General features: G+C 36.7%; 1 protein-coding gene across 11 annotated transcripts in view; it reads left to right on the top strand.

Annotated features, from left to right (window-relative positions):
- The window catches only part of DYRK1A (dual specificity tyrosine phosphorylation regulated kinase 1A), a 150773-nt gene that overhangs the window by 111546 nt on the left and 13744 nt on the right, over positions 1-25483 (top strand). For 6 of the 11 annotated variants that reach the window (XM_074034023.1, XM_074034020.1, XM_074034025.1 and 3 more), the window contains 6 exons: positions 4124-4216; positions 6189-6377; positions 10970-11117; positions 14666-14952; positions 17487-17633; positions 19932-20072. In XM_074034023.1, coding sequence (XP_073890124.1) covers positions 4124-4216; positions 6189-6377; positions 10970-11117; positions 14666-14952; positions 17487-17633; positions 19932-20072 — 1005 coding nt within the window. Of the gene's footprint in view, positions 1-4096; positions 4217-6188; positions 6378-10969; positions 11118-14665; positions 14953-17486; positions 17634-19931; positions 20073-25483 lie in introns of all 11 variants that reach the window. The other 5 variants (XM_065541379.2, XM_045389296.3, XM_045389301.3 and 2 more) reach the window with 1 other exon arrangement.

The following is a 25483-nucleotide window of genomic DNA, read 5'->3' as shown; positions in this document are numbered from 1 at the left end:
TTCTGTTTTAAGCTGTGAAATACTTTTAAAGATTTATGTGATATAAAAAGACTATCTTTAAAGTAATAATACTGAGCCAAATATTTCTGCCAAAATCCAAAAATTTCTGGGCCTAATAAAGTAGTCATAGTAGAGAATACCTTTCCTGTAACTAAAGTGTAGGCTGTGTATTAAGCCTATTCATAGAACCTGGCTTCAAGGTCTTGGTCGGCTCATGGTTGACTTGGTCGGTTGTAGGATTTGAGTCAGGTCATATCTGTTCCTGGGGTGTAAAACTGGCACCTCCGACTAGAACTCCTCCACACATACAAAGTACCTTTTAGCTATAAACTTACTGTAATTTCATTATGTAATTTCCATTGTTTCTTGTTAATCATCCTACCAGATGTCTTTTAAAAGAGAAATAGAGGCCGGGCGCGGTGGCTCAAGCCTGTAATCCCAGCACTTTGGGAGGCCGAGACGGGCGGATCACGAGGTCAGGAGATCGAGACCATCCTTGCTAACACGGTGAAACCCCGTCTCTACTAAAAAATACAAAAAAAAAAAAACTAGCCGGGCGAGGCGGCGGGCGCCTGTAGTCCCAGCTACTCGGGAGGCTGAGGCAGGAGAATGGTCTAAACCCGGGAGGCGGAGCTTGCAGTGAGCTGAGATCCGGCCACTGCACCCCAGCCTGGGCGACAGAGCAAGACTCCATCTCAAAAAAAAAAAAAAAGAGAAATAGAGCAAAAAGTAGGTGTAGAACAGGATGACTGATGTTTGGAATGCTGAGTTTCTGGGCTATTCTAGTTTTCACAATACCTTTCATAGTCCCTAATTTCTCCTAGTACCCTGGATATGTGTTACGGATGCTACTCAGCTTTATTAATGCTCTCAAAATAATAAAGGCAGAATACAGTGTTTCTGATTCTTCATTATATATGAAAACAGGAGGTAAATATAAATAAAATGAAATAAGTATTATAATGGAAAACAGTTTTTGAAAGGAGTCCTAGAGCTTATACTAAAGAATCTTTTCAGGAAAAAAGTTAATTATTGTTTTAGCTCTTATAACTGATCTAAGCAGGAGTTTTGTAATCTGGGTGAAGTAAAAGGAGCCAGAGATGTGAGCGTTGAGGGCATGCTGTTTCTAGCTTCCAGAGCCAGATAGCTGAGGCAGCAGGAGGAGGTCACATCAACTTCCCTTTTATTAGGTTTATGACCCCCTTGCTAAAGGGGTCATTCCTGCAGCTTGATGAGTTCCTGGGTCCTCTGAACACCATGGGCTTACTTTTTGGTTTAGAAGGTAGAAGGGAGCTTGCTCTTTTACTGTACATTGTCTTGACTTTGACTAGCCGAAGCAGGAAGTAGAGAAAGTGTCAGATGCTTAGTTCTGGCCTTGAGTCTTAGTATAGATGTAAAAGTAGGTATTTGGAAAAGCTGCTTTCTAGTTCTGGATATGTACTGATGGCATCACAATGTTCCAAAACAAAAATTTGGTTAACATGAAATCACAATGAAAGCACAGGAGTATTACTTGCTTTGTAGACATTTATTTGTTCTTTCCATGTATTTTGAGCATCTCAATACAGGGTGTTGTTTGAAGCATGAAATACAAACAACTTGGCCTTGTAGGCAGAGTTTGACCGGTTGTAGAAAAGGTTAGCAATGTTTTGTGAAATGCTAAGCACACACACTCATATGGAGTGCAGAAATTTGATCATGTAACTCATGTTTATATTCTGTTTTGTATATGTACTATATGTTTAAAATTGTTTTTTTAATTGTGTGTGATTTTGGTGTTTTTAAGTGAGCATCATTACTCCTGGATGTAGTCACTGATTCTTTTTTCAGATGTTTGAAATACCAGTGGAATTGTAAATTGGCAAGTTAAAAACTTAAAGACATTCACAGTTTTTTAATGTAACTAATTTTAATAAATGTATGTGTTTATTTTAGGCATACCTCAATTACTTTGTCCAACAAATAGCCTAAAAATGATTGCTAAGAGGGTAGACTAGAGCCGTAACATTGATAGGGAGCTCCTGGCAAGAGTGTCCTTGTTAAAAGTCTGGAGTTAGGCCTGGACATCTTCAGCTATAATATTACAGGAACTGCACTATGATAATATTTCAGACCACACGGATGGTGATTTTCCTGTTCTTTAACTGGCTCTGGGACCTTGGTCAAGTTCTTTAACATTGAAGACTCTGGTTTCTCTTGTGTAAAATGGTCACAGGAATGCTATTTAACTCCCTTGAGATTGTTGAGGGGATTACATGGGAGACTTGTAAAAATATGCATGCTAAAAACATGTCGTTCAGTAAACACCTGCTAGTGTTACTGTTACTTTATTGTTAAGTTATTCGGTTGACCCTACCAATGGCTTATACTTCCTATCAAGTTTTATTATAGCTGTAATGAAGCATTGCACTGATTCAGATTTTGTGAAACCTCACATTTAGGCTGTACTCCACCAGCCCAAGAAAGGGGATTACTGAATAAACTACCTGCATGAAAACAATGCTGGGAACTTAAAAAAGGAAACACATTTAAGGGAAACCTTTCATCACCCTAAATGCTTACAGCATTCATTCACAAAAAAACTAACATGTTTATTACCCATATTAATTTATGCATTAAGTCCTTAAGGAATAGTATAAAAATATTCTGTGAACTTAGCATTACCTACTGTTTAGAAAAGTAAGACTATATATTTGAAAAATTAAATAAGTTACATCATCTTAATTCTGATGATTTTTGTCAGACAAATAGTTATAATCACCAAGGGTTCCCCCCCTCCCCTTCAGCCTTATTTGGAATTTTAAGAAGCAGAGGTCCTTGAGAAGAGGCTCTGTTATTTCAGTAAATGGGTGAATCTGCCTTCTGGGTAACAACTGTTTAGAGTTTGAGTATACATGCAGAAGAAACCAGTGTTAATGTTGGTTCATGATAAAGCACACATAGGTAAATGCCATAACAGTTTTATCTTTTCAGACCACATGGATGGTGATGCTTCCTGTTCTGCCCACTGGTACAACCCTCCCCTCTTCTCTTTTTTGGTGTGGGTTAGGTTAACAATTATACCATGACTCCACACATTTTTGTGAGGTCTTAGTATGATGTGTTTACTGTCACTCTGCCCCTCAGATTGACCCGAGTGTCCTTGGAGAGATGTTGTGTCAGGGTCTTCTGGCTCATTTCCCAGCACAAATGTCCAGAAGAGTTGGGCAGGAACACAAGGATGGGCCAGGGGGAATGGCTGTGACCACCTTGATGGAAATAATTGGTTTTGAGGATCTGTTGATTTCAAGAACCCCCATTGGGAACCCTTTGACTGAGGCATGACACTTGCTGGAGCAGTGGCACTCGGACAGCAATCCAGGATCATTGACACTAGCCGCAGCACTCCTGGGTGTGTGTATAGAGGGGGTGCATGCCCCTGCTCTGTCCTCTGTTGTAATGGCTGTGGAAACAGTCTAGCAGGATGCTCATGGTGCAACCCCTCATTGCCTGTCAGAAGTGTTGAGAGCCATGAGTTGGGATCAGGGAACAGGGGGACTGTGAGGGCAAGCCTTGGTTAGGGGCAGATGTTTTTCAGAGGGCAGCTGGGTCTGGTGGCGTTAGGAGCAGTTGGAGGGAATGGGGCTCTGCTGCCAGCCTCCTTTTTTGGTGCCAGCTGGGTCCTGAAATTCTATGTTAAGGAAGCTGAAAGTTGCCTCTGAGGGCTGGGTTTATCTTTGTTGGCTAGTTGTGAACCTGGTCAGGTTTTAGGAATAATTCAGAAAAAAATTTTCTTTGGGCTAATTGTGTGGTAGAGAAGCCCTCATGGGCAGCATCCTGTGTGTCTCCTAGATTGGGGTATGTCTGCAATTCCACCACTTTAAATTTGGCGGAATAGGATCAAAGCCTCAGGCAGCTGGGCATATTATGTTCTAATTTCATTTGTTTGTTCTAGTGGTTGTCTTTATTGGAATCCACATAAAAGGGAACTTGGAGAGAGAATGTATAATCGTCTAATGTAGATGTCTTTTAAAAAGTAGATACATGCAGGTTACAGAAGAGGGAATTTATATCAGTGCAGTATAGTTAAAGTGCTAGTCTTTTCTGTCTATTTAAGGTGATGCCTGATATTGTCATGTTACAGAGGCGGATGCCCCAAACCTTCCGTGACCCAGCAACTGCTCCCCTGAGAAAACTTTCTGTTGACTTGATCAAAACATACAAGCATATTAATGAGGTAAGACTTGATTTGTTATAATAACATCTATCTTGCAATACGTCAGTGAGAAAAAAAGCGATTTTGTGACCTATTTACCCTAAACTTTTTTCATTCCTAGTAATTGTCATATTGATGATTATTATGAAGACTAATGATTTAGAAATAATATAATTACAACTATGTAAAATATATATTAACAAGGACTGCAAAGTATAAAGATAATTGTGGATGACTTGATTTTTTAAGGTTGTATTTAATATATTATATTTTTTTAAATTTTTATTTGTTTCTCTTTTTTTTTTCATTTGAGTTACTTCTATAATAACTCTTATTCTAAACAAGGGGAATAAGGACTCTAAAAGTATATATGTGTTAGAATTTTTGCTTGAATTTTTATATATTTGTTTCTACTTTTGCCATGGGTGTCAGAAAGCTCTGAAATATGTTTAATACCTAGTTACAGGCATTTGGCCTAGTGTATTTGATCTATCTATATTTCTGTGATTTTATTGTCTTTTAAATTTTTATGTGTGTTCTTTTATCTATGTCTTTTTATGATAAGATGTCCAGAAGCCTTTTTGTTGTAAGTAAATAAGATAAAAAACAGACACAGCACTTTAAATTGCTTGCCTTACAACTTGGTGTTTTGCCACCAAAATTTTTTCTGGTGTCTTGGACCATTGGCTTGATTGCCATTTGCTTGTGGCTTCAACTCTGTCTCCAAAGTTATTATTAAAGGAACATTTCTGGAGAAGAACCCATGCTTGCTTTCTTCTTCCAGTGGGAGCCCTGCACCCTTTCGTGTTGAAGGCTTGTCCTTTGCCAGCTTTAGAGCTGCTTAGCTGAAAAGTGAAAAGATGTTCTTAGGTACTTGCAAATTTTATAGCAACTTAATGTTATTTAATGCCAGTATTACTACATTACAGTGGCAGTGCGGCAACATAAAATTAGAATGAACTCTGTGAGAACATTTCTGAGTTAGATTTTGTACACATTTATGTATTATAAACATGTTCCAGACTAGCTTGTGATTATCTGAATATATCTGATAAATTGTTGATAACAGTATATTAATTTAAATTTGTTATTTTCTGATAAATTGTTAAAGCTACAGTTAAACTGTTGTTAACAGTAGCTTTGTTGGAGCTTGTTTTAATATGTCTTACCACCTTATAAAGTAGACTTTTTCAGATGTTACTCCATGCAGTGTAATTTATAATTTTGCCAAAGTTAGTTTACCAGTTACCTGGACTATTTCCTAGTTCATCTGTTATTTTTTTTTACTAGTCTTAGAAACAGTGTTAAAGAAAATAACTCAGCCTGTGATTAACCGTAGGCTTATGGTCTTTGGGAGTGGGGGCAAAGGGGCTATAGCTGTTTTTCATTAATCGTTATATTTTTATAGGTTTAAAAACTGGGCATGTCTCAGAGGGCCTATTTATTTTAGTAAAACATCAGTTTGTTTACATTTAAACTTATTCTAAAAATACGTGGCCATAAAATCAAATACAAATAAATACATGCAAGTTACAGAAGAGAGAATTTATATCCCAAATGTGAAGTTGGGATTGACTGGAAGAGGGCATGAGAGAACTTGAACTTGAGGTAGATGAAAGTGTTACTTGGCTGTTACTTGGCTGTTTGGCATTTGGTAACTTTTGTCAAAATTCCTCATGTTGAACTCTTAAGATCCGTGCCACCTCACTGTATATAAATTATACTTTAACAAACAAATATAAACTAGGTCCTTTTACTTTTCTTGAATGGCATACTTTGGAGAAGTCACTTAACATTTTTTATTTACAAAGTCTATAAACAGTGTAACTATAATGAATTTCACTGTAGACATTTTTTTGTTGGTTATATCAGTGTTATTTTCTAACTCAAATGTCAACTGTAGAAAATAGATGTGTCTCAATATACACTGATAATTCCCTTCCCCTTACAGTGATTTAAATTTTACAGTTAGCACTATTTATTCTCATTTCAGGTTTACTATGCAAAAAAGAAGCGAAGACACCAACAGGGCCAGGGAGACGATTCTAGTCATAAGAAGGAACGGAAGGTTTACAATGATGGTTATGATGATGATAACTATGATTATATTGTAAAAAACGGAGAAAAGTGGATGGATCGTTACGAAATCGACTCCTTGATAGGCAAAGGTTCCTTTGGACAGGTAATTTAATGGAAAATTCTGAATTTTGTTAATTAGAAAGAACTTCTTAGTGAATCTTGTTGTTACAGCCCTTCCTCGAGTATACTTTTAATATTTGCAAATAGAGCTCAGCAGTGGATATGCAAGTATTTGGATGACCATAATTCTTTAAAGGTAGTGATACTGCATCAGTAATAAAAACTCCTTAGACTTCTAAAAACTTCTATGGCTACCAAGTACTCATTTTACTAATGACTGGTAAATTTAAATCACTAATAGATAGTATTGCCTTTTTGTTAGGGGTCTTGTATAGTCTGTAGATGATTGTTAATTACCTGTGCTAGAGATATTTACCTTCTTCTCTGATAGACCACTTCAAAGAGAAAAGACTTACCATGTTCAGGTGGCACAGTGGGAGTCCACTCACTTTTCAGGAGGCTTTGGAAAGCTGGGGGTTGTTCTCTGGCTTTTTCTCCCACCTCATGTTGTAACTATACCAGACCTCTAAGCAGGCAGGCTGTTTTAGTCTCTTGTATCAGTCTCACCAATACCAAGAGTTTTTGGTCTTTCTCCTTATACTTTATTTATTTATTTAGAGACAGACTCTCTTATCACCCAGGCTGGAGTGCAGTGGTGCACTCTCGACTCAGTGCAACTTCCGTTTCCCAGATTCAAATGATTCTCCTGCATCAGCCTCCCAAGTAGCTGGGATTACAGGTGTGTGCCACCGTGCCTGGCTAATTTTTGTATTTTTAGTAGAGGCAGGGTTTCACCATGTTGACCAGGCTGGTCTCAAACTCCTGACCTCAGGTAATCCACTTGCCTTGGCCTCCCAAAGTGCTGAGATATCAGGCGTGAGCCACATGCCTAGCCTTCTTGTACTTTTAAAAAGATTTTTTCGGGTCAGGTGTGGTGACTCACACCTGTAATCCCAGTACTTTGGGAAGCTGAAGCAGAAGGATCACCTGAGCCTAGGAGTTCCAGACCAGCCTGGACAATATAGCGAGACCTTGTCTCTATTTATTAAAAAAAAAAAAAAAAAAAAGTTGGGGGATCTCTGGCTGTGATCCCCCAGCTGTTCCCAGTTGTAAGTCCTTCTATCACATTGAGTCACAGAACTCTGTTTTGTTTGAGGTGTGATTTGCCGATAGTCCCAGTCTCTTCTGCCTTGCAACCCTTGTGGAACGAGATGGTTATTAACCTGCAGTCCAAATACATCTTCTGATTTTTTCAGTGATGAGGATAGAATGGGAATCAAAATGACTTTTCCTGAATTGCCTTTTGTTGTTGTTGTTGTTGTTGTTTTTCTTAAACTATGGAACCTGCATGTGCTTACTTCTCTGTTCCTGCCCTGAGAGAAAGCAAAATATATGCTCCTTTTTAACCTGTGAGGAAAAAGTCATCATGATTAAAACAGAAAATGTACTGTATGTCATTAGCAGCCACAGGTCTAAATCCAGAAAAATAAACGTGTAAGCAAATATGAACCTTTTTTGTTAGACCTGTGTCACTCCAATGTGGCCCTATCAGTCCCTGATGTCACGTGTATATGTCTTCTTCCCATGATTTGAAAGAATTCTGGTAACTACACATAATCCAGGGACTTTTTCCTTGAATTATAACCTCTTTTTCTTCTGAGGGGTTTTTCAGTGGTTTGGGAGTCCTCTTTTTTTTTTTTTTTTTTTTTTTGAGACAGGGTCTCACTATATCACCCTGGCAGAAGCACAGTGGAGTAGTGATCATGGTTCACTGCCTCGACCTCCTGGGCTCAAGTGATCCTCCTACTTCAGCCTCTAGAGTAGCTGGGACTACAGGCATGTGCCACCATGCCTGGTTAATTTGTTGTTTTTTGTGGAGGCGGGATCTCACTGTGTTGCCCAGGCTGGTCTTGAACTCGTGGGCTCAAGCAGTCCTCCCATCTCAGCTTCCCACAGTGCTGGGATTATAGGCCTGAGCCACCACACATGGCCTGGGAGTCCCTCTTGATTAAGGTATTCCTGTTTGTCAGTACGAAGCAGCTTCTCTGTCAGTCTCTTAAGGAAAGGCATTTGTCAGGCCCCGTCCTTAACTAATGGTGTGAACACCCTCTACTGGTTCCCAACCCAGCTACACAGCAGGAGGGAAGCAGTGGGCCAGCAAACGTTACCGCCTGAGCTCCGCCCTCTGAGATCAGCAGCGTTAGATTCTCAATGGAGCTCAAACCCTATTGTGAACTGTGCATGCGAGTGATCTACATTGCATACTCCTTATGAAAATCTAATGCCTAATGATCTGAGGTGGAACAGTTTGATCACCAGACCATCCACCTCACCCCTACCCTGGCCATGAAAAAATTGTTTTCCACAAAAATGGTCCCTGATGCCCATAAGGTTGTGGACTGCTGCTCTAGACCTAGACATTGCTACCTCCGCCATGACAACTTCACTAACATTTGGGCAGTTGCACTTAAGAGGTCACTTTTTTTTTTTTTTTATTTTTTTATTTTTTGAGATGGAGTTTTGCTTTTGTCGCCCAGGCTGGAGTGTAATGGTGCGATCTTGGCTCACTGCAACCTCCGCCTTCTGGGTTCAAGTGATTCTCCTGCCTCAGCCTCTTGTGTAGCTGGAATTGCAGGTGCCCCCTACCACGCCTGGCTAATTTTTGTATTTTTAGTAGAGATGGGATTTCACCAGTGTTGGCCAGGCCGGTCTCGAACTCCTGACCTCAGGTGATCCATCTGCCTTGGCCTCCCAAAGTGTTGGGATTACAGGCATGAGCCATTGCACTGGGCCTAATAGGTTACTTTCTAACTTTCCTGAACATCTACCATGCAAATTGTGGCCATACAGGCTGCTCTCTAAGCTGATTTGCCCCTGATGATTCAGTCTTTGTGCTCATAGTTAACGTTTTTCTTCTCCCCTTCACCTTAGTTTTTCTCACACTCAGATTCCACAGAAGAAGTGAGCACAGAACTCTGTGATGACAGAGGCCCGTTTGACATTGAACTCCTTTTTCCCAGGGCAGACTGATACTGCCCAAACTCTTGGGCTGAGGAGTTGTGCAGTGTCCACGTTGAAGTTCAGGTCCTGTCCCTCAGCAGAGTAATATCTTCTGTATAGACTTGGTCAGACTTTCTCCACGTTCTGTGTCAGGTTATTGTCAAATAAGGGATATCTCCATTTCCGTAGCCAATACTTATCAATCCTGATTGCGTATTTAAATTTCTTGGGGAGCTTACCTGAAAAATTACTGATGTCTGGGCTCTAGACCAGTTAAATTCTCTAGTCATTGATGTAAAAGAAAAAAAACAAGAACACCTTATTGAATTTGTAATTCATGGTCAAAAACTGTCAGTTAACCCGTTAACTGTTTGGCAAGTCAGTAGATCCTCAGGCCCCGATGAGTGTCCTTTGTCATGCAGCTCATCAGGATCTGGGCACTGAACTGCAACTCTTAGTGCAGTCAGAACATCCAGTGAAACAGAAGCATATCAGAACCACTTAGCCACATGTTTACAAGGGTAGCCTCTGTTATAAAAGACCACAGATAGTGTCTTTTAGAATTAAGTGAAACTGGATATTAGTGCATTTTTTATTCCAAGTTTGATTTCGGTTGAGCCACTCAGAATCTGTCACAGTAGATTTAGCCTTGACTGATGAAGATCTGAGAACATACGTTCCATCCTCTGCCTGACCTTATGATTTCATCCTACACCTTGGAATCATTTGGAGTTTCTTCCCCATCCCCAGACTTTTTGAATGTGCTAGAAAATGTATCTAAAAGAATTATTTTTTCAGACAATGTATAATATAAATGTAACTTCTATTTTATTAGTTGTAATGATTGTCACTGGTTAATAAGAGGTAATGTTTTCTTTTACTTATATATTGATTTTGTAATGTTTATGTAACTCTTTTATAGTATGTACCTCATTTTAGATGAGTCACATTTCAGGTGAGAGGCACGCATGGTGATGTGTGCTCATGAACTCTGTGGTTTCCTTAGCAGTGATTCTCATTTTAAAACTATCATAATCCCCCAATTACAGCATTTGTTGCATTGTGGAATTTTACTGGTAATTTGTGTTTGATTTTTTTTTTTAAGTCGAAACTGATTTTTCTTTTATATACTTATGTTTTTGTGTATGAAAATCTAATTGAAAGTTAGAAAGTTATCTGAAGCCTTCTGCAGATAAACTTTAAAATATTTCATACGTATTCTTAGGGTTCAGGTTTCTCTCATTAAAAGAATAGTTTGGTGAGTTAAACACTATAAAACTATAGTGTTATTTAGTAAGAACGATAAAACCTAAGCAGTTGTCAAGATTCATAATTTATTTCTGAAGGAGGAAAATAATCTAATTTTATTAAGAAAATTATCTGTTTTGTGGATATTTAGAAATACTGTACAAATGCAAAAAAATTCAATTTAAAAGATTGATTTAAAGTTACTGTGTGATAAATGCATATATATCGAATAGAAATAGACAGGATCTCTTCTACTTAGGGAGGTCAGAAAAATGATAATTATAAAAATGTATAATTGAGAATTAGGTAAATGTTATAATTAAGGTGAATTATAAATATTGTGAAATTGTTGCAATTAATGAAATAGAGAATCATCTTCTCTTTTAGGTTGTAAAGGCATATGATCGTGTGGAGCAAGAATGGGTTGCCATTAAAATAATAAAGAACAAGAAGGCTTTTCTGAATCAAGCACAGATAGAAGTGCGACTTCTTGAGCTCATGAACAAACATGACACTGAAATGAAATACTACATAGGTAAACAAACAGGCAAACAGTGCAGTGTGCCCCAACACAGACCAAAACATTGAGTTAATGGTTCTTTTTTATCAAAATATTTTGATTTTATTTTAAAGTGGTTGATTAAAAATTTGTTTTTTTCTGTTGGACAGGAAGATTTATATAAGTGGCTTGATCTGGTAGTAATAGTCTAAGTCTTGGGGAATGTGCCTTCCAGGTAGCGTACCATGTAGAAGAAAATGAGAGTAGTGTGTGTTTTTTTATTTGCAGCTTACTGGTACCATTTGTTTGCTAATGATGTATATTTATCCATAAGGTCATCTTTCCAGTAACTTTAACCATTTCTAATCTAGCTCAGAAGCTAGTTGTGAGCTAGTATGTTGTTAGTGGTTGCGGAACCATTTTTGGGGCATCTGCAGCAAGATCTCAGGCTCCTCTCCAGTCTCCTCATCAGCTTGGCGGCATTAGAAGCTATTAGACTTACGACTACAGAGAAGAGATAATAGCCACTGCTTATTGAATTTCCACCACATTCCTTATGGTTTCCTTCCATCATCTGTAATAATGTATAGCAGTCTTTTAAGGAAGATGGTAGACTCCTTAAATTACAGGTGGTTTGTATAAGAAGCTGCATACCCAGGGTCATAGGGCTCTGCAGCTAGGATCGGAAACTACAGTACTTCTGCCTCACTCCAAAGTCTGTCTGTTTCATTCTCGCATAGTCTTCCTTCTGAAAACAGAAACAGGAGACAGAAGAATTATGAAAATACTGAAGTCTAGGACCAGTTGATACATGGACAAGACATCTTCTAATACACATTCTTTCATAGTTTTTTAAATCAAATCTAGTATGTCAGTGATTGTAAGACACCATCATTTCATGTACCATCAAGGAAAAACCTGTTAAGTATTCATATAAGATGCCATCAATCAAAGATACAGACCTTAAGATCAGCACAGATCCATAGTCACTTGTGTTCAGAAATGCTGACCTTACTTGATACACGTAAGGCTGAGTTTTATTTAACAGATTCTTTTAAGAAAACATTATGGTTCTTTGGTCCCCCCTTAAAAAGGTAGAAACAAATAATGGATGTTTAAAAAGGGAAAGCTTCAGATTGTTTAGATTAGATTTTGTTTGTGAAATACCTCTCATTCCTCATTGTTAAAATATAAAATGAGTTTGTATTAATTTTTCTTAGTTTATGGATACTGATATAATTCATAATAATACCATTCTTACCTTAAAATCTTTCTTGTCACACTCAATGAAACTTTGCTGTTCACTGTCAGTTACAACTTACATGAGGTGACCCATTTTCATTCAAAGGTTTTAGAAGCACATCAAGGACATTCTAAGGATGATTGACTTACACAGTGATTTCTAAACATGCCTCCTGCCTTCTCCTCATGCTTGAGTATTTGCTTATGGAGCAGAAAAAATATTGATAGCATTACTGTAACATTTTAATTCTGCTTTATTTTAAAAAGACATAGCTGGCATATAGTTAAATACTCAAAAAATATTAGCTACTCAGTTACGTATAATGCTAGTATTTTGTTTTGAATAAAGTGACATTAATGATCATTTTATTAATTGTATTAGTTATTACAGATACTCTTTGGATGAGTTTTTAAATTCTTATTTTAGAAGATGGTGAATGCATAATGTCTCAAGAAACTGAGATTCTGTTTGGAAAACAAAAGCACTTTAGACGAGTTCATGTCAATTGAATTGATACCTTAAACTTAAGGTATCTGAAAGTTGTATTTTGTGATGTAAATTAATTTAAAAAGATTGATGAGTGTGATTTATTCTGATGAGTTTTATCATCTTGTGTTTGAACTTTCAAAAACATCTACTACTTTACCATGTAGCCAAATTTCTTATCTGGATTATTTGGTACCTGCCATGGTCTAGTTAAAATTCAGTTTAAGTCTACAACAAAGTCTTGCCAAGCCCTCCATTCTCCCCAAAATTCAGTTAAAAAGACTGAGCAGATATGCTTGTTTGATTTTTCTTTGACAATGTCAGCACATTGTAGATACTAAGTAAATGAATAAAGAATTGTGAGGTCAGGTGAAACTGAGTAGGTTGATCTTTCATTGGAAGAACATTCTAATCACAGAGCTTCTTAAAGGAATTTTTATAATCACATTAGAATTCTGACGCAGTTACTTTTTGCATTCATTTTGTGGCTCCTGCTTAACCAGGAGATTAAAAGCTACACATGGACCATGATTGTGAGCATGTATCATGGAACTACATTTTTAGTTTTAAACCTATAAACTGAAGTGACTAAGAACAGATACTTTACATTCTTAGGTAACGTTTAAGAATTCCTTTGTTGTTTTTAGTATCGAGTTGTGCCGTAGACTCCTCTATAGCCATGTAGTTATTTTTATTGTGTTACTTATTCTAACTTTAGATCACCTATATCATGAAAGATCTAAAAGCAGTATTGATGGCCACTGCTTTGAGGCAGGCAGCCCAGGACTACTCCCAGGAAAACACAATGTATCCACAGTTCTTAGTTATCAGACATTGATTACTCTCCAGTTTATTCCAGATAGATCTGTAGAGAAACCTCTCATTTTGTAATAGTGTAAAAGAAAATGAAAGTAACCTTGACAGATGGGTAGTTTATGTCATTGCAGTTGTGTCACAGGTGCTCAGTTTGGTGTACGTAAGACTTAACAGGGAGGGACAGCACTTTATCGAATAACCTCATCTGATGTGAAGTCAGTGTTAATACTTAAAGCACAATCTTTGAAGCAATTTAGTGAGTATTCAGCCTTTTTAGAGGGTCAACAGTGATAGCGACCTATGTGTTCTATGCTGTTGCCCCACTTACAAGCCTCCTTATCATCTCTTCTTGGAGCTGAGCTTTATTTTGAAGTTTTCCAAACCTTCAGTCTCACGAGTTGTCATTTACTAATTTGATAAACACAGTTAAGTCCTCCAATGCTGTTACCAAAACATGATTTTCAAACATTTATTGTATTTGCCTAAAGGGTAAAAAAAAAAAAAAAAAAAGCCATCATTGAAAATTGTGACAGAAAATTACCAGTGAAATGTAAAATTCTGCAGCGCAGATAAATTTCAAAGCCTACACAGAGGGCTGCCAAGTACAGCATTGTCAAAAACCAGAGATCCCAGTAGGTGGAGCTTAGACATAGGAAGTTGTGAGGTAGGGCTCTCAGGAAGTAAAAAGTGCTTTCATTTATAAATGAAGATAAAAATTGCTGAAATATTCTTACTACTGTTTGTCCATTTGCTGCTTGTGTTTTCAGATCTGACTTTTAAAGAAACAAGGCATTTTGGTAGTACTGCTTACCTTATATCACTTATTGACAAACGCTGTACCTGTTTAATTCAGCAGAAGAGCAACTTAGATATTCTTAACTGATTAAAAACTGCTGTTGCTACAAAATGCTGATCTCCAAACTTTAACTGAACTCTGCATTTGATGTTGTAATAATGTTATAGATCATTTGAGAGTGCATGTGTTTGTTACTCTCATTTATTGGTATATGTAATTTAAAATGAAACTTTTCTCTTTCAGTGCATTTGAAACGTCACTTTATGTTTCGGAACCATCTCTGTTTAGTTTTTGAAATGCTCTCCTACAACCTCTATGACTTGCTGAGAAACACCAATTTCCGAGGGGTCTCTTTGAACCTCACACGAAAGTTTGCACAACAGATGTGCACTGCACTGCTTTTCCTTGCGACTCCAGAACTTAGTATCATTCACTGTGATCTAAAACCTGAAAATATCCTTCTTTGTAACCCCAAACGCAGTGCAATCAAGATCGTTGACTTTGGCAGTTCTTGTCAGTTGGGGCAGAGGGTAAGTATTATTTCAGCATTTGTGAATTAAATAGGAATTAAATAGAAGTAGGACAGCGTAGGTGTTAGGTTGGCACAAAAGTAATTGCGGTTTTTGCCATTGCAGTTGCCATTTTTGCAATGGAAAAATCACAATTTCTTTTGCGCCAACCTAATATTCGAAATGTTACTAAGGTGTATACCATTTAGAGGCAATTACTGGATGGTTATTTAGCTTTAAAATGTAGCACTTACTTAACGTGTGGATATCTGTTTTGGGGAAATACCTTTTAAAATGCAAATAGCAATACTTTGAGTCAAAAGACATTAATTTTTTGAAATGGGTATATTTAAAATTGTATGTATGCTAAAAGATTAAGGGAGAGAATAGGAGATGGAATGATTAAATATTAGGGGATTTGTAACTGTATTTCTCAAGTAAAGGTTTTAGTATAAATTTTGGGACTTTTCAGTACTAGAACATTGAATCTTTACTGTAAAATTCTTCTCTGAAGATGGATCAAGATAAATCATTTTTCTAAAAAACTGATGGTTCAGAAAAATGCAGGTAATTTTGCCTTAGTCATGGTACTAAAGTATAGACGTACTTGTTTTGATAGATAAGTTTGTCTTCTTTTCCCCACTCTTATTTAAAATTTACTTAAGTTCTGACACATACCCAAGCTGGTTTTTTTGAGACTGCTAAAAACAGATGTGTTCGTAGTGCTGAAAAGTTTAGCTGATTTAGGAAAGCAATTTTTTCCTGTCATTCTTCCGGCATTATGAAAACTACTCTAACGGCATTGTTTTATATGTAAAATAGAAGTTACAGGGGTCTCCTCTTGAAAGGAATTAGTGTCACCATTTGATAATATTTTACTCATTTTTAACACCTTTCTTTTTGCTTTTAAGTATTGAAACTGTATTTCTTCTGTTTTAAAGAAACCCAACTAACATACAGATGTTAATTTTTCATACTGACTTTTCTGTTTCTTATTTTTCCAAATTAGTGAAATTTTCTGTCCTGTCCACTTTTGTCCAGGCTTTAACTATAACAGATTAATCATAAGGATTTATAGCCAGTTAATAGGACTGTCTTTTTGTTATTTTCTGCAACTTCTCTTATGGCAGTGATGCTATCGAGTGTTGAAGTAATTTTTAAAAATTGGAGTAGGGACCAAAGTTTGCAGTTTTAGATGCCTTCAAAAAATCAAGAGATGCTCGTAGTTTATATGGGATAGAGTGTATTGTGAATGAAAAATACATGCCCATCTTGAAGAGTAATTTGAATAGATTTTAGAGTTGGGAAGTTTTTCCCCTATTTAAGCCAAATTATATATTTTGTCCTAATATTAAACATTATTATTTCTGTCTAGCCAAAATAAGCCAATTATCCCTATAATAAGTTTTTAATTATTCAAGTTCATTGGCATCACACGGGAAGTTATTTCTAAAATAGACCTGCCATGTCCCTGCCCCTAGATCTACTGGATTAGAATCAGAAGGTGGTAGGGCAAGTGTGTTTTGGGGAAAGCAACTGCTTTAAACAAATTAGATAGGGAGGTGACAAAGTTCCTGACATAAGCTGTGAAATAAAAGTCTCAGGAGTGGTGAGTGTTTGGGCCTAGGGAATTAACAGTGGTATTGGCTTATAAAAACCTTGGAAATGCAGTACTTCTTCCCAGTTCTTTTAAATTAGACTTTCTTCTCATAGTTCCTTAAGGTTGGTTGACCTGTCTATGGAGGCCTGAGATTGTTCTTGGAAGACTTGGCTGGAGGTTTCAGTGGGAATTGCAGAAAATTTCATGAGCTTTCTGGCTGCATGGTTTGGGTGTTAAGTTAGGAAATTTAATTAGGAGGATTTTCTTTCTTTCCCCCTTTTAATAAGTGAAACAAACTGGTCTTTGAAGAGATCCTCACATTACTTCATTGAAAATAGTCCATGTCAGGATTGTGTTTCTGTAAGAAGTCTTGGATGGAGGTAGAGAGAGAAGAGAGAAGAAGCTATTGATCAGAGACAGCTCTCAATTAAATCTTATGTGGTAGTGTTTCTGGGATTTATCTGTGAGACAGCAAGAGTACAAGTGTCTGAATTTTAAATTACATTATATTGAAGTTACTTGACTTTTAACGCTGAGAAATACATTGTTTAGGTTAATTTAAATACAATTTAGTTGTTAAGATTGTGGTAAACTAAGTGCCAGCCATAGTAGGAAGAAATAATTATTAGGGAAATAAATTACTTTCAATAGTGTTTGTTTTTTTTTCTAGTGAGGCATAATTGTTTTAAGAAATACCATGATGACTAGGTAGGATTAGACTAAATGAAAGGACTTGAATCTTTACGTATGACGCATTTCACAATCAGATTAACCAGTCCCTAGAAATGTTTAGTTCTTTAAGCCATATTCATAGTCTAATGTTGAAATTAGTCAGTGGAACCCTAATTCAGGAGTTAGCCAATTCTTTTCTGTTAATATCACGTCAATGTTTTTAATCCAATGCTGACTGCAGTTTTGAGCAATTGAAGTAATACTGTTTTGAAATATATTTCAGATATACCAGTATATTCAGAGTCGCTTTTATCGGTCTCCAGAGGTGCTACTGGGAATGCCTTATGACCTTGCCATTGATATGTGGTCCCTCGGGTGTATTTTGGTTGAAATGCACACTGGAGAACCTCTGTTCAGTGGTGCCAATGAGGTAAATGATGTATTGCTGTACAAATTCTGTTTTCATAATTTCTTTTTGTCTTTCATCTGTGACAGTGTAATTTAAAAGTTGTGTTTAGGCAAAGATGTCTATTTAATCATTCAAATGTGAGGTCAGTTTGAATATACCTATTTTTTCATATTTGTCAGTTGTCATATAATGTAAAGTTTAGAATTATGAGATAGGAGTAGGATATTTTAATCTACTCATGAAGGAGAACAGTTAATTAGATTGGAAAGTGTTAAGTATTTTGGCATACATTTTACAGGTTTTAAATACAGTAACAAAGCTTAAAAGATGATAAGGAATGATGGCCTTCCTGCAGAGATACAAACATCACTCTAAATTTTGAGATTATGATTTGGAGTTGAAGAGGTAATGATCAGTAGGACTGATGGATACTCAGTCTGAATAATGTAGAGTAAACTAGATTATAGAATTGTCGGGCTACAGAGACTGTGTGCAATTCTGTATTCCACAGGTTTTCAGTCTGTGTTCTGGAATATTTTTGAAGGTCAGAGGCAGTGAATGGGAGGGCGGGGACAGGCCACACCTCCCTGCAGTCAGAGAAATCGGGCTTTCATTGTTTTAAAAACTATTCACCTGTGGGGTTTTGTTTGTTTGTTTTTTAAAAGAAAAATGGACCATTGCAGATCTTGATCAGTCTATTTATAAGTGAGAAGAGAAAGGCCAAAGGCATTAATGACTTGTACCGGATTATGCAGCTGTTAATAGGTGGTGTCAGAAACTTGTCTCTTCCATCCTTCCTTTTAAATTTTTTTTTTTTTGAGATGGAGTCTTGCTCTGTTGCCCAGGCTGGAGTATAGTGGCACAATCTTGTCTCCCGAGTAACTGGAATTAACAGGCAGCGCCACCATGCCTGGCTAATTTTTGTATTTTTACTAGAAATGATGTTTCACCATGAGAGCAGCTTCTGCCCTGATCTGAAGTGGTCTGCCCGCTTCAGCCTCCCAAAGTGCTGAGATTACAGGTGTGAGCCACTTTGCCCAGCCCCTTTTAATTCATTTCAGCTTGAACTGGTGAGCTACTCTTTGATAGTAACTGCCATAGTTTGTTTTTGTTTTAGTATAAATCTTACTTTGTAAATTAGTATCTTTCTTGGGCTTAAACAATATTTGAAAAACTTTGCTATGTTACTCATTTTAAAGGCCGAGGTCCTTTGAGTAGCCCACAGATTCCTGCTCCCTCTGATGCCAGTTCTCTCACGACTGCCTGGTCTCTCCTTCTTCCCTCACTCTGTGGTCCATCCACAGCTTTCTCTGTGGTCCGTTGAAAATGCCAGCCACAGGCCCATACTCAGCCCTTTGCATTTCTTCCTTCCTGTGCCTAAAATTCTCTTTCTGAGCTAGTCCCTTGCTGATGTTAGTGTTTGCTCTGATGTCACATTCTCGGTGAAACCATATACCCCACTTATGGTTGCAGTACCCCTTCTCATCCCATAGTTCTTAGCCAGCATCTGACATCATGTATTTAATTATTTATTGATAAGGCTGGGCGCAGTGGCTTACGCCTGTAGTCACAGCACTTTGGGAGGCTGAGGTGGGCAGATCACTTGTCAGGAATTCGAGACCAGCCCGGCCAACATGGTGAAACCCCGTCTCTACTAAAAATACAAAAATTAGCCTAGCTTGGTGTCGCATGCCTGAAATCCCAGTTACTTGGGAGGCTGAGGCAGGAGAATTGCGTGAACCTGGGAGGTGGAGGTTGCTGTGAGCTGAGATTGCGCCACTGCGCTTCAGCTTGGGTGATAGAGTGAGACTCCATCTAAAGAGAAAATTAGCCAGTCATGGTGGTGCATGCCTGTAGTCCCAGCTACTCAGGAGGCTGAGGTGGGAAGATCACTTGAGCCCGGGAGGAGGTCAAGGCTGCAGTGAGCTGTGATTGCACCACTGCACTCCAGCCTGGGTGACAGAACGAGACCTTGTCTCAAAAATAAGTAAATTTTAAAAAAATTTAAATAAAATTCCCCAAGAACGGAAACTTTAAAACTTCCTCTCATGTTTCCTTACTGTTCAACATTGTATCCATGGCTACCTGACATAATATGTTTGTTAATTGACTATCTTCCCTTCTGTGGGGTATTCCCTTCTGTGGGGTATCAAGGAAGGTAGGGCTTTTCTTGTGTTTGTTCATTGCTGTATGCTGGATATCTAGAGGAGTGCCTGACACATAGGAGGTGTGCAGTTTATTTATGAATGAATGACTTGATGAGCAGGAGTAGATGTACAGTAGAAATGACAGGTTTTATTGTTTTTATTTTTAATACAGGTAGATCAGATGAATAAAATAGTGGAAGTTCTGGGTATTCCACCTGCTCATATTCTTGACCAAGCACCAAAAGCAAGAAAGTTCTTTGAGAAGTTGCCAGATGGCACTTGGAACTTAAAGAAGACCAAAGATGGAAAACGGGTAAAATAAGGATATATCTGTTTTGAGCCTTTATTAAATTTATCGTACCTGTCTTTTTATAGCTCATTTTGCATTTACTTGAAATCAGTGTTTCAGTCAATGATTTTATTGATACCTTACATAGATATTTTGTTCAGAAGTTGAGTATAGTTTGACCTATCAGGTATGGACCAGTGTTTGATTAATGGTCAGAGTTATCTTTAAAACTTCATATTAAAAACTGTATGCCTGCATTTTGAGGCAGCTGATCACATCACCATACTTTGTTTCAACAGAAGAATTAGTTAGTTTGACCTTTGTTTTTCACAGCTTGGGCATGTAGTGAGTTAATACTGCAGCTGTGAACAGAAGTCACAATTGGTGTAAATGATTTTTTTTTAAGTTCAGTTGGTAAATTATGTCAGAAGATGATTTTTGGCTTAAGTAGTATGTGATTTTTTTTCTAAGGATATTAACTAACTAGATAGTCCTTTGATAGACTTCAGATTCCTAGCTCAATGACTTGGATAGCAAAAATTTCACATCTCCAAAATCTTTGAAAGTGAGGTTTTTAAAACATTAGGTTTGTTTTAGTAATTTTCTTTTATCTGAGGACTTTTTTAAAGATACCTAAATTATGTCAATTTAATAGAGTAAGTGATGCCAATTTTGCATCTTGATTTTTTACTTTTGTTTTATAGATCTGTAAATAATCATATGTTTTGTAATTTAATTTGGTCATAGTATTGAATGAATGTAATTTATAAATATGTGATTGAATATGACCGCACCCCCCCACACACATATGTACATACAGAAGTCACCTTGTGATTGAAGTTTTGCATTTATAACATTTAAGAGTTTATTTTTGTTTCAGTTATTATTTTGCATTGTATTTTAGCGACACTGCCACCAGGTGTCATTTTCAGCAAACTGAAGGTGATGGTGGTTGATTGCCTTAATTCACTTCCACATAGCTGCGGAGTCATAACTTTTAATATCAGATTATTTTCTTTAGAATATTTAGAAGCACATATGTAATTGTATCTTTCAGAACTGATGTGTAAGTTATTGTGTTCTGCCATATTCACTAAAGCTGTAGGCAGTGCAGTTTCCAGCTGCTAAATTATGCCTATTCCCCATGAGGAAAGGATGGAAAATGCTATTGAGACCTCCTGGGTCCTTGTTTTTTCTTTATCCACATAGCTCATTAATCATGGCCTATTTTCCATATAACCAAAACTTAGCCTGGGAATCCTTACTAGCTTCACCAGCATTTAAAGGAGTTCCTACCAGTTTGAATTAGCATGGAGAGGAAATTAAATCTTTTTTATGTTGTCTCTCTCTGTGATACAGACTGCTGCTTTCTCCATTTCAGATTTATTTATTTATATTTTGCTTCTGCTATTTTTTCCTCAATAAAACATCCCATTCCATCTCTTAAATCTCTGCCTTACAAAAACCACAGTGACCTATCATTTCTTTCAAATTGATCTATAGGTATTATTTTTAGTTATTTGGGGTGGGGGCATTTCAGAAATGAGTAGATTGTCTTTTCCCTTTTAAAATTGGAAGTAGATAACATACATTTAATACATGTAAATTAAGTAGATTTTTATGAGATTTGTTTTAGTCACACTTAGCAATTAACTTAAGCAGCTTAATTTTTAAAAACATGAAATAATTATTTTGCTTTTAAGAGATAAATTTTGCAACAAAAAAATCAAATTCATTATCAAATTATTACATTACAAATGGTACACTAAGAATTTTGACCAGAGATACAAATAGATGTGCATGTACTTTCATTGGGTGTCTCTTTGTGGTTTGTTTACTGATTTTATTTTTACTTTTACTTTCTCATTTTACATTTCAAAAGCCCCATATTAGGGTTTTCCAATAATGAAATAAATACTATATATTTTTTTCTTGATGGAGGTGGAGAGTGAAGAAGACAATAAATGATGCTGTTTTTTGAAATACAGTTTATATATTGTAAGATACACAGATTTTAAGTATTGAGTTTGTTTTCACCTTTATGTACAGCAATGCCCCCCATCTACACCAATATGAAAGACTTCTATCACCCCAAATCCTCTTGTGACCCTTTTCTGTTACCTCACTGCTTTCTGATTTCTGTCATCAAAGACTAGCTTTGCTTTTTCATTGGCAAACTTAGTATAAATGAAGCCTTACAGTATTTATTGTTTAGTTTTGGGTTTTCTTCACTCAATAAATGTATTGCTTTTGGAGATTCATCAATATTGTATGTCTTAGGAATTTTTTTTTATTGCTTCAAGATATTTCGTTGAATGAACATGCCATAATTTATATTCACCTGTCAGTGGTCATTTGGTTTGTTCCCAGTTTGGGACTGTTATGAATAAGGCTACTGAGAACATTCTTTCATACGTATGTTTTCATTTCCCTCACAGCACAATCTAAGAGTAGAATTGCCAGGTCATAGGGTATGTGTTTACCTTCACAAGAAAACACCAGTTCTCCAAAGTTGTTTTATTTTATATTCCCATGATATATGAGTGTTCCAGTTGCATGACATCCTCACTATTTTATATAGTTTGTCTGTTGGATTTTAGCCATTCTCTAGTGGATATGTAATGGTTTGCATTTGCATTCTTCATGGCTAATGATACCACCTTTTCGTATGCTTATTAGCCTTTCATGTATCTTCTTTGTCACAGGTCTTTCCCATCTTTTGCTTGTGTTACTGAGTTGTTTAATGACTGAGTAGTCCTTTGTCATTAAGTTTTTTTGTCACATATATGTCAGTGTATTTCCCTAGACTGTGGCTTGCCTGTTCCTTTCTTAATATGGTATCTTTTGATGAATAGGAAGTTTTAATATTGATGAAGTTGTATTTGTCAACTTTTTTTTTTTGGTTCTTTTTTTATCCTGAGAAATCTTCGCCATCTCCAAGTTTGTGAAGATACTCTTCTATATTTTCTTCTAAAAGGTTTTTTCTTTTTTTTAATCTGCCTTTTACAGTTAAGATTCTGTGGTCCATCTTGAATTAATTTTTGAGTGTGGAACAGGGTGAAGGAGTTGAAATTCATTTCTTCCATATGCTTACGTCATAGTTACAGTAGCATTTGATGAAAGCAATTATTTTACCCTATTGATATGTTTTCAATTCTAGGTCCTTTCTATTCACACATGAATTTTAGAATCAGCTTGTAAATTTCTACCAAAAAATCATGCCAGCATTTTGAAATGGACATCTTAACAATATTAAGTCTTCCACTCTATAAAGATGGGTTATCTCTCCATTTATTTAGGGCTTAAAATCTCTCAGCAGTGTTTTATAGTTTTTAATGCAGAAGTCTTACATATTTTGTTCACTTTATTCCTAAGTTTTTAATTTTTTAGATGCTATTTTAAATGACATTTAAAATGTATAATTTCATAATTTTTCATTTTTGGTATATAGAAATGCAACTGATTTTTGTATCCTAAGACCTTGCTAAATTCACCTATTCTAGTACAGATAACCCTTGAACAATACAGGTGTGAACCACACAGGTCCACTTGTATGCAGATTTTTTTCCAACAAATACAATCAGTCCTCTGTATCTGAGGGTTCCACATCTGCAGTCAAATGTGGATCAAAAATACAGTATTCCCTGGATGTGAAACCTGTGTATGAGGGCGAACTTTTCACATATGTGGGTTCCACACAGCCTCCTTGTGGAGCTTGAGTATGTGTGAATTTTAGTATATTTAGTGGGGAGGTCCTGGAACCAACCCCCTGCATATACTGAGGGATGAATAATATTTTTGTTGTTGAAATTTGATAGGGCTTTCTACTTAAACAATCTTATGCTCCATGAATGAAGACAGTTTTATTTTTTCAATTGTATATCTTTTTTGCTTTTTTAATATCATGAGTGGGTTTTGAATATTGTCATGTTTTTTCTGCATCTATAGGGATCATCATACGATTTTTCTCCTGTTTTGTGGTAAAATGCATTAATTTTTTGAATGTTAAGCCCCACCCTATGATAAACTACACTTGGCCTTGATATGCTATTCTCTTATATATATTGCTCAGTTCAGTTTGCTAGTCTCTTGGTAAGGAATTTTGTTTCTATGTCATTAACGGATATTTGTCTAAAGTTTTATTAATAATACCATCATTAGGGTTTGATTTTAGGGTTATGCTGAACTTGTGAAACTATTAGGAAATATTTTTTCTTGATTTTTCTGAGAAAATTTGCATATGATTGGTTGACATTATTTCTTTTGTAATGTTTAGTAGAGGTCATTGATGAAACCATCAGAACCTGGGGCATTTTTTGTTAGAAGGTTATTTCATTATAATTTATGTTTTTTGTTAAAAATGTGGTTATCCAAATTTTTTAAGTTGGTTTTGGTAAGTTGTGTCTTTCAAGAAGCTTTTCTTTCTCACCTAAATTGTTGAATTTGTTGACATAAAATTATCAATAATATTTTACTTTTTTTTTTAATATCTAAAGAATCTATAGTGATAGTTTTTTTTTTTTTTTTTTATTGTTAAGTCTCTCTTTTATTCCTGATACTGGCCGTTTGTACTTTCTGTTTTTTCCCCAAGTAGTCTTGCTCAGGGTTGATCAAGTTTATTAATCCTTTCAGACAACCAGCTTTTGACTTTGTTGATTTCTTTTTTTTTTTTGAGACGGAGTCTCCCTTTCTCTCCCAGTCTGGAGTGCAGTGGCGCGCAATCTCAGATCACTGCAAGTTCTGCCTCCCGGGTTCACACCATTCTCCTGCCTCAGCCTCCCGAGTAGCTAGGACTACAGGCACCTGCCACCACACCTGGCTAATTTTGTGTGTTTTTAGTAGAGATGGGATTTCACCGTGTTAGCCAGGATGGTCTCGATCTCCTGACGTTGTGATCTGCCTGCCTCGGCCTCCCAAAGTGCTGGGATTACAGGTGTGAGCCACCGCGCCTGGCCTCTTTTTCTATTCTTGATCTAGTTTCTGGTTTTTTTTTTTTTGCTCTTCATTATGTGCATTTACTTGGGTTGAATTTACTCCTTGTCTTGCTGCTTAAGTGGAAACTAGATCATTGATTTTTAAGCCTTTTTGCTACTGTAGAATTTAATGGTATGAATTTCCCTCTAAGCACTGCTTTAGCTGCATTCTGCAGCTTTTTGTATGTTTTTGTTGTTGTTTTTTCTTTTTTGTTTTCTTTTTCTTTCTTTTTTTTTTTTTTTGGAGACGGAGTCTCGCTCTGTTGCCAGGCTGGAGTGCAGTGGTGCAATCTTGGCTCACTTCAACCTCCGCCTCCCAGGTTCAAGCAACTCTTCTGTCTCAGCCTCCCAAGTAGCTGGGACTACACACACCCAGCTAATTTTTGTATTTTTAGTAGAGGCAGAGTTTCACCATATGACCAGGATGGTCTCGATCTCTTAACCTGATGATCCACCCGCCTT

This window comes from Macaca fascicularis, chromosome 3, assembly GCF_037993035.2.
Source record: "Macaca fascicularis isolate 582-1 chromosome 3, T2T-MFA8v1.1".
Classification (NCBI taxonomy): domain Eukaryota; kingdom Metazoa; phylum Chordata; class Mammalia; order Primates; family Cercopithecidae; genus Macaca; species Macaca fascicularis.
Note: the sequence above shows the minus strand (reverse complement) of the source record. Positions and strands in the feature narration are given on the sequence as shown.